At 45.6% G+C, this 10,130-nt stretch overlaps 1 protein-coding gene across 22 annotated transcripts in view; it reads right to left on the bottom strand.

Annotated features, from left to right (window-relative positions):
- Nucleotides 1–2,801: 2,801 nt before the first annotated feature.
- The window catches only part of FAM120B (family with sequence similarity 120 member B), a 122,376-nt gene continuing 115,047 nt past the window's right edge, over nt 2,802–10,130 (bottom strand). For 12 of the 22 annotated variants that reach the window (XR_013534689.1, XR_013534690.1, XM_035297237.3 and 9 more), the window contains 3 exons: nt 9,657–9,749; nt 3,562–3,610; nt 2,802–3,400 (listed from right to left, as the gene is read on the bottom strand). Coding sequence is in view for 20 of the 22 variants with exons in the window: in XM_035297237.3 (XP_035153128.2) it covers nt 3,570–3,610; nt 9,657–9,749 (134 nt within the window). In the remaining 2 variants the exon portion in view is untranslated. Of the gene's footprint in view, nt 3,611–9,656; nt 9,750–10,130 lie in introns of all 22 variants that reach the window. The other 10 variants (XM_035297238.3, XM_078370510.1, XM_078370509.1 and 7 more) reach the window with 3 other exon arrangements.

The following is a 10,130-nucleotide window of genomic DNA, read 5'->3' as shown; positions in this document are numbered from 1 at the left end:
GGGTATTCAAATAGGAAAGGAGGAAGTCAAATGGTTTCAATTTGCAGATGACATGATTGTATATAGAAGACCCCACTGTCTAAGTCCAAAATCTCCTTAAACTGATAAGCAACTTCAAAGTCTCAAGATACAAAATCAATGTGCAGAAATCACCAGTATTCCTATACACCAACACAGACTTTTTTAAAAGAGAGCCAAATCAAGGATGAACTGGCATTCACAATTGCTACAAAGAGAATAAAATACCTAGGAATACAACTAACAAAAGATGTAAAGGACCTCTTCAAGGAGAACTACAAACCACTGCTCAAGGAAATAAGAGAGGACACAAACAGATGGAAAAACATTTCCATGCTCATGGTTAGGAAGAAGCAATATTGTGAAAATATTGAATTTATCAATAAGTAATTTATCGATTCAATGCTACCCCTATCAAGCTACCTATGACCCTCTTCACAGAGGTGGTTTAAGGAAAAACCACCTTAAACTTCATATGGAACCAAAAGAGAGCCTGCATAGCCAAGCCAATCCTAAGCAAAAAGAGCAAAGCTGGAGGCATCACACGACCTGACTTCAAACTATACTACAAGGCTATAGTAATAAAAATAGCATGGTACTGGTACCAAAACAGATGATAGACCAATGCAACAGAATAGAGACATCAGAAGTAACACCACACATCTAAGACTATCTGATCTTTGACAAATCTGACAAAAATAGGCAATGGGAAAAGGATTCCTTGTTTAATAAATGATGTTGGGAAAACTGGCTAGCCATGTGCAGAAAGCAGAAACTGGACCCCTTCCTGACACCTTACACTAAAATTAACTCCCAATGGATTAAAGACTTAAACATAAGACCTAACACCATAAAAAACCTAGAAGAAAACCTAGGCAAAATCATTCAGGACATAGGCATAGGCAAGGACTTCATGACTAAAACACCAAAAGCACTGGCAACAAAAGCCAAAATAGACAAATGGGATCTAATTAAACTCCAGAGCTTCTGTACAGCAAAAGAAACAATCATTAGAGTGAACTGGCAACCAACAGAATGGGAAAAAATTTTTGCAATCTACCCATCTGACAAAGGGCTAATATCCAGAATCTACAAAGAACTAACAGATTTACAAGAAAAAACAAACCCATTCAAAAGTAGGCAAAGGATATGAACAAACATTTTTCAAAAGAAGACATTTATGAGGCCAATAAACATATGAAAAAATGCTCCTCATCACTGGTCTTTAGAGATATGCGAATTAAAACCACATTGAAATACCACCTCATTCCAGTTAGAATGGCGATCATTAAAAAATCTGGAGACAACAGATGGTGGACAGGGTGTGGAGAAATAGGAACACTTTTACACTGTTGGTGGGAGTGTAAATTAGTTCAACCATTGTGGAAGACAGTGTGGTGATTCCTCAAGGACCTAGAAACAGAAATTCCATTTGACCCAGCAATCCCATTACTGGGTAAATATCCAAAGGATTTGAATCGTTCTATTATAAAGACACATGCACACGTATGTTATTGTGGCACCGTTTACAATAGCAAAGACCTGGAACCAACCCAAATGCCCATCAATGATAGACTGGACAAAGAAATGTGGCACACATATTCAATGGAATACTATGCAGCCATAAAAAACGATGAGTTTGTGTCCTTTGTAGGGACATGGATAAATCTGGAAACCATAATTCTCAGCAAACTGACACAAGAATAGAAAATCAAACACTACATGTTCTCACTCATAGGCGGGTGTTGAACAATGAGAACACATGGACACAGGAAGGGAAGCATCACACACTGGGGTCTGTTGGGGGAATCAGGGGAGGGACAGTGGGGGATAGCGAGGTTGGGGAAGGATAACATGGGGAGAAATGCCAGATATAGGTGACTGGGGGATGGAGGCAGCAAGCCACATTGCCATGTATGTACCTATGCAATAATCCTGCATGTTCTGCACATGTACCCCAGAACCTAAAGTGCAATAAAAAATAAAATAAAAAACTTAAAAAAAAATTTATTTTAAATAAAATCTTTCAATGTTCACAGATAGAGCAACAAACGTGCTGTTCACTTGCGGCATCATAAACCAGGCCTGTTGGCAGCCCAGCCACCACGTGTTCTCAGCGTGTTCTCTGTGGGTTTCCTGTGTGACTGCATGGAGAGCCAGGTCTGTCTTCACAGGAACTGCTGCCAAAAATCCTGAGCCAGGCCCTGGCAAAATGAAATGAAAAGGATGCCCCCACAGAAACGGACATAGGAGTCACACACACGCTATCATGTCTCCGAGGCAGAATTAACTCTTCACTAGGAAGAGTTAATTAACTGGGAAGTTAGTTGTTACTTTTCTGTTCAAACCCTTCTGAGGACCAAGAGAACAAATAGTTGGAAACTTATGTTTGACTAGAATTTCTAATTAGAAAACAATTTCTGTAATACTGTACAGCAGTACCCCTTATCCCCAGCTTCATTTTCTGTGGTTTTGGTTACTTGCGGTCAACTGAAGTCCAAAAAGATTAAATGAGAAATCACAGAAACAACTTGTTAAGTTTTAACTTGTTTGCCGTTATGAGTAGCGTGATGAGACTGTGTGCCTCCCACGCTGGCATGCTGGGACAAGAATCAGCCCCTCATTCAGCTTCTCTGCTTGCCACTGTGAGTAGTGTAAGGAGACTGAGTGCCTCCCGTGCTGTCATGCCTGGGACATGAAGCAGCCCCTCATCCAGCTTCTCTGCCCATTAGTCACTTAGGTCTTGGTTATCAGATAGCAAGAAGGGTGATTACAGTACAACATTTTGAGAGAGACCACATTCACATAATTTTTATTAGTTATTGATTGCTGTTAATCTTGTATAGTTCCTTATTAAACTTTACCATAGAACATACGTAGAGAAAAAAAAAAACACGTGTATATGTACGTAAGGTTCCATATTATCCACCTCTCAGGCATCCACTGAGGGTCCTGGGACTCATCCTCCGCAGATAAGGAAGGACTAGTTTATAGCATTTTCCAACTTTTTAATAACATGAGACAACTCCTCATAATCTATTGTTGTTAAAAGAAAAAAGAATAAAACAGATTCCCATTTATTGTAAAATGAAATTAGCTATGCATCATATATATGAAAGATCAGAATAAAATACATGAAGATGTTAACAATGATTGTTTTGGGCCACAGAATCAGGCACAATCAGGCACAAGCTCGGGAAAGAAACCAACAAAAGCTCTTCTGTACGATAGGAGGGAGAAGCCCCTGAAAATGGCATCTTTCCTTCTTAACGCAAGCGAGGCCTGGCTCCCACAGGCATGGTCTCCTTGCAGCTACAATGCAGAGGAGGGTGCTGGCAGGGCTCTGCATCCATATGTACCTTTTTTTCGCTCCACACTCTTCCTGGAGGAAGGAAACGTGTCTTGAGAGCAAGTTAACTCGGCACCCGGTCAGCAGGATTCCGTATCTGAGTTCTGTTTGTTTTGGTACTTGATATGGAAGATTTACGTTATACAGACAGCCACGAAACTGATTTCTTCTGGAGATGCAAGTGATGAACTTACCAGGAGGACTAGTATCTTCTCCACTGGTCATGTTCATACTGTCTGCTTCCTGCAGTGCAGACACGAAAACCAAAGAAAGAATTAAATCTCTCAATACACAAATGAGAACACTGCACACTTCTAAGCATGAACAAAGATGCCGAGCTGTATTTGGAGGACAGAGCTCTCTCTTCTTTACAGTTGTGGCCACATGCCATTAAAACTGTGTTCCATAATTATTCCATTAAAGTGGAAGCAATTAATTAAGAGGTTAGTGGAAGGAAACAATGTCAAAGTTGTTCCTCTTCACACCAGCTCCATCCATCTGCGTGATTTCCAGGCATTTACTATTGCTGACGACTTATGGAAATGGAAATTCACATGCAGATGGCTTGCTGGATGTTCTGCCAAGCACAGAATAGCTCACGTGCAGCTCTTTCTGCGGCTGGCCCAGGGCTTCCCTTTCGCAGCCACAGCCTGGGTGGCTACTTTCTGCCTTTCTGATAGACAGGGAATGTTGGGAAGAAAAGACTTGGGGCTGAACCCCCCTACCAGCAGTAAAAAGGGTGACAGTTGTTCACATTTTAAAAGTAACACTTTTCTTCCAGTGTTCCCTGCTCTCAGTTTTCTTCTGGTGTATGATGGCACAAGGCTTTCACTTGTAGTGACTGTGGATGTTCTCCACACCTCTCCTCTGGCCCATTACTGCCCTGGGCAGCCTCAGTCCCTCATGCCCCCAAAAGTGTGGGCTCTGGCAGGAGGTGTGAAAGGAGAGAGTTACAGCCAGAGTGAGGTTTCTAGATCCCTGTTACCTCTGCCCCCACCCTTGTTGTCACAGATGATCACAGGCAGTTTTATAGCAGGCCTCCTACAGAATCACCACAGAGAAGTGACAATCTGGAAAATCACAGGCAAATTGTAGCTATGGACTGTGGAATTTAACACATCATCTCTTGCCAGCTGGGCTGGGTGACAGCAAGGAAGAGGTTAAAGCCTTCTCACTTGCACAGCCTTTGTTCTGGGGCAGCTGCCTGCACTGAGCTCTGAGGCCTTTGAAGTGGACCAGAGTTCAGGCCACGCTCCCCAGGAGCCCCTACCTGTCCACACGCTCTGGCTCCAGAAACTTGACAACTTTTTGGCAGTGACTGAATACTTTGATTATGAGGTATTTTTAGTTTTTTTACCAACACAAGGAATTTTACCTATTGATTGCCCTGGAAATAGTGACAACTTTCTGTTTTTTGAGATGGAGTTCCGCTCTTGTTACCCAGGCTGGAGTGCAATGGCGCGATCTCGGCTCACCGCAACCTCCGCCTCCTGGGTTCAGGCAATTCTCCTGCCTCAGCTTCCTGAGTAGCTGGGATTACAGGCACGCGTCACCGTGCCCAGCTAATTTTTGTATTTTTAGTAGAGACGGGGTTTCACCATGTTGACCAGGATGGTCTCGATCTCGACCTCATGATCCACCTGCCTCGGCCTCCCAAAGTGCTGGGATTACAGGCTTGAGCCACCGTGCCCGGCCTAGTGACAACTTTCTATTTGAACTACTTTAGTATCTCCAAGAAATAACCAAAAGAGGAGTTCAAGGTAGGCAAAACCAAGAAACCTGCTCTCAGATTCAGTCACAGTAATTAAACCAAAAAGGGGGTTACTGGGTCTGAAAAACACATTCCAGTCCTGATGAGAGCAGTGTGTGCATGTGTGTGTAACACACACTTTGTACTGGAATCTCTGAAACTAGAATACACACAGGCACCACTAACACCATTTTTGTAACTGCTTCCGTCCGTAAGGCAGAATGCAAATGGAACATGCCACCCTGCTTACGTCTTGCAAGAACTGTTTAATTTCTCCCCCTCATTCCTAAACTCTTAAATCTGACGCTAACTCAGCATTTGACATCTCAATTTTGCCTTTTTTTTTGAGATGGAGTTTTGCTCGTTACCCAGGCTGGAGTGCAATGGCGCAATCTCGGCTCACCGCAACTTCCGCCTCCTGGGTTCAGGCAATTCTCCGGCCTCAGCCTCCTGAGTAGCTGGGATTACAGGCACGCGCCACCGTTCCCAGCTAATTTTTTGTAATTTTAGTAGAGACAGGCAGGGTTTCACCATGTTGACCAGGATGGTCTTGATCTCTTGACCTCATGATCCACCCGCCTCAGCCTCCCAAAGTGCTGGGATTACAGGCTTGAGCCGCCGCGCCCGGTCTCAATTTTGCCTTTAACCCGAGAGTCCCCTAGAGCTATTTTCCGGCCCCCAAACCCACATACGTTACCATTCTTATACCTCTGTGTCAGTTATGTTGCTACTCCAGCAAAGGGGGCTTCTTCAAAGACCTACTTACGACACTAGGGCACGCCTCTAAGTGGTGTTAGGCTACAGCTGCTGAGGTCATTACAGTCTTATTGTTTCTAAGTGACCAGAACAGAAGTGGTAAAACATGTTCCTCTAGGCCTTGCACCCAGACTGACAAACATTCTTCAGAGTTCCAAACAGGTCCTGAAATTCAAAGCGGTCCTGTGGGTAGTGAGAAGGGAACCCTCCACCTGGAGCTCCCGCCCCATAGCCCAACTGTCTCCTCCTTCCTGGAGAGCTGCTTCTCCGATGATGTGGGCTCTGCAGAGCCTGGGAGAGCTCACTTCACTTCACAGTGACTTAGGAACGAGGTGGGAGAGACGGGTGCAGAGCTGCTCTCCCGGTCACACATCCTTTACTCAGCAGGGCCAGTGGTGCCCGCAATTCCCCTGTGCCACTGCCCACATCTCCTCCGGGCTCCTTTCTGGTCCAGGAAGAGCTACAAATTCATTTGCTTCCTTGGCTTTTTATTTATATTCGCCAACGACATCCTGAAGAAATGTCAGAAAGGAAACTTGTGCTAAAGTGGTACTTACAGATGTGCATATGGGATTTAAAAGCAAATTACTATGGAAAGCCTGGCAAAAGGCAGAGTCTAGGGAGAGTCTCTGCCACCCTCACAGCCTTGTGGACCGGCTCAGGGATTCGGGAATCTATAGGAAGCAAATATTAAATAAAGACAAGAGGGCACACACACCAGGGGCCTTCACCGGCCAAGCCTGCCTCCATCCTGGGACGTGTGCATCACCCTCAGCAATGGGAATGTGGCAAAGATGAAAATGAGGGATTGAAGCATGGGATATGCAGGGTGCAGGGGCCACAGAGCCCAGAGCACAGGGAGTCCTGAGGGAGGCTGGCATGTTCCAGGTAGAGAGAGGAGTATGTCCCTGGGGAGGACTGTGGCCAAAGCCACACAGACACCCAGGCTGCAGAGGCAACCGGGTTGCTTACTACAGTAACCTTTTTCTGAAATGCTTGGAAACAGAAGTGCTTCAGGTTTCAGATTTTTTCAGATTTTGGAATATCCGCATTATACTTACTGGGGTTCAGCAATCCTAATCTGAATATCTGAAATTAAAACATGCTTCAAGGAGCATTTCCTTTGAGCGTCCTATTGATGGGCAGACATTCTGGACTCTGGAGCATTCTGGATTTCAGACACAGGACACTCACCCTGTACGGATTTCCTGCTTCCTATCAGTAGCTTACACTATTAGAAGCAGGAAAGAACAAGAAACAAGCATCCCTGGAGATTCCAGTGGTGCCTGTCCTGGTCCTGCAGGTGACGACCTTCACTTGCTCCCTCCCTCCCTCCCTCCCTCCCTACTCGCTGGCCCTTTCTGTCAGCTTCTGTCCTCGGAGCCTCTCTTCTTTGACCAGCTTCTGGACTGCCTCCTCTCCGGCTCAGTCCTGGTGGGACACTGCCTCTGTCTCTCGCCAGCCCCCCACATCCTGTCATCCCCAAACCTGTGTCCATCTCAGGGCTCTCTCCTCACCCACACAACCAGAAGCTGCATGCCACTTAGATCCCTCGGGCTCAGCTCAGCCTGCCCCAAGGAGCTGCAACCCAGGCAGGATGAGGATACCATGGCAGCATCTGGACTTCTGGCAAGGCCAAGGGTGACTGTGGGGATGCCTATTACCGGCTGGCTGAGGGATCTGCTGCAAAGGCACACACACTAAGAGTGAGATTCCCTGTCCCGCAGGGACCCAGGGCTGACAATGACTACCTTTGGTTCTACCTATGGAAAGTCATTCTGCTGTTTTAATTTGCATGAGGAGGAGAAATTTCTGGATACTGTTCTCTGCTAACAGAATTGGAAGAAACGTGTTTCCTATCACTCCAAGGAACGGGGGTTCTCCTGGTCTACTTTAAAGATGCTCGTGTGGTTTCTGTCATCACACTAAAGACAGGAAGAAGCAATATGCATGGCATCTGTCCTGGCACATGACCTGAGGGCCGTGCTCTGGGGTAGCTTAGAGAAGCAGACGGCTCCGCTCCTGCCAGGCCGCACCCACAGGCTTTGGTGCTATAAGAACAGCGATACTGAAGTAGAATTGACATTGCTTTATTTTTAACAAAAAAGACTATTTAACAAAACAGTTTGACATAAATGTTAAAAGAAATATTAGAATTAATGCTAGGAAAAGAAATGCTTCATTTTGGAAGGGGCCACCATGATCTCTGCCCGGATGCTGGCTCTGTGGAGGCACCGTACCTGCAGCTGATCAGGCCACACTGGATCAGAGGCAGGAGCAGCGCAGTGGTCCAGTGATCCCCTCTGGGCAGACCACTGGGAAGAGGCAAAAACAGGGCTTGAGACAAAGTCAGCCTGTCTGAAGCTATCACGGCAGGCCGCCTCTGGAGGAAAGTGAGAGCAGTAAAGAAAAGCCTGTGGCTCTGACCATTCCCAGAGGCGTCAGTACCAAACAGGTCCCATGCCACCTCGCTTCTAGGCTCAGGGCAGGGCTGGGTGTGCTCTTGATGCTACATCTCTAAGTGACATAGTGCTACCTTTCTTTCTCACTCTGAAGTTACACTTTAAAGTGTCCCTCTGAGGGCTCTGGTCATGGTTTACCCCAATAAACTGCAGGACTGTCTAAGTGAAAAGCAATCTCAAATATCCTTGCAAAAATGGAAGGTCTTTTGCCCTCATCTCTGCTGGATGGTTTAGTTAGTGATGCGTGGAAGAGACCCTCGTGTTGACACTGTAGCAGAGACCATGATAAGACAGATGTACATGTCCAGTGGGGCCATCAGGAAGCTCCAGATGACAGTGGGTCCACGACTTGCTGGGGCAGAGTTTCTGCAGGTTAAGCTCATTCAAGGAAACATCTCGAGCAAATGTAAATCCAAATTTATGAAACTCTCTCTCAAAGATGGGCATTTCAAAAATATTCACCATAAATTCTGATCTACACTGAACAAGACAGTGGACTGGCAACGTCTGCTGACTGCGCAGACCCAAGAGGAACAGACACGGTACTCAACAGACGTGTGGCCCTGCAGCCTCCATGCAAACTCCACCCGAGACAGACCCCAAATGTCAACTGCATTTACAATGAAGACCTGCTGTACTGTAGGGAATGAGAGCAGCCTGGAAAGTCTCTACACATTTCAGACATTGCCAAAGTCACAAATACCAGAAACTAAAGGTTGATCTAGATTTCAAGGGATTACATTATAAATACTAGGTAATTTCAAATTGTATCAAGTTTGGGTCTTAAACTATCAGGAATCTGAGCTCAAAAACTGATGTGATGTTCTCCATGTATTTAAATTCAGCAAAATACACACATTAAAATGGACACCTGTACAACATGTGTATAAAACAAAGGGTTAGCTATTTCCTACTTCAAACTATAATCCAAGCCACGGAAAATCCCAGAATGCTACTACCTGAACACGGCTATTGGTAAAACACTATATAACCTGTCGTTTTTTCATGAGAACAATGGACCTTCCACATGTAAATTTTACAAGCACCTTCTAGTGAGTAAATTACAAAAACTGGATCTTAAGCAGAATGAACTGATAGAAAATCAATGAAGTGGCCAGGAGCAGACAGGGCTAGCATCAAGCAGGAAAATTATTTGTCTTTATTTCACTAAATGATAAAAATTAGATATGGGTATGTTTATTTACTATAAATAAATATACAACCTATTTTTGAAACAGAGGAAGGCAGTTATCAGCAAAAGCACAAGGTGAGAGGCAGCGCCATGCAGGTGGCCCAGTAGAGTGACCATCGGCCTCCTTACCTGGTCCCTGGTCTCGCCACGGCTGTCCCTGACCAGAACGGCTATACCCAGAGCCCGTCCTGTGGGAGCCGGAGCCCTGTCTTCCCCACCTCCCTGTGGGAACACATGGTCAGAGGATTAGCAAGTTCTCAAACGTCTTAACCCAAATGACACATCATGTAAGAGTGTGGCAAGGTGGCACCAGGCCAGCAGTTTTCCTGTACTTAAGTGAGGAGGGCTCATGAAAAAATGCAAATTGAAGGATTGCATCCCCAGAGAACCAGGCTCAGGAGTGGAGTCCCAGACCTGTGTTTTCAACTCTAACCCCAGGAGTATGTGGCATTGCTGGTGAGAGGGCACACTCTGAAAACAAAGAGTTTAGCAGCCCAAACGCTGCTCTTCCCTGGGACCCCACTGGACCCACACAGGCCATGGTGCCCGTGACCAAGCCCATTCCTCTGGCGCCCTGGGCGAGGGATCAAGCAGCACTTCTGG

This window comes from Callithrix jacchus, chromosome 4 (assembly GCF_049354715.1).
Source record: "Callithrix jacchus isolate 240 chromosome 4, calJac240_pri, whole genome shotgun sequence".
In the NCBI taxonomy this organism is placed as follows: Eukaryota; Metazoa; Chordata; class Mammalia; order Primates; family Cebidae; genus Callithrix; species Callithrix jacchus.
The sequence above is the reverse complement of the archived record's forward strand: the minus strand, read 5'-3'. Positions and strand labels throughout refer to the sequence as shown.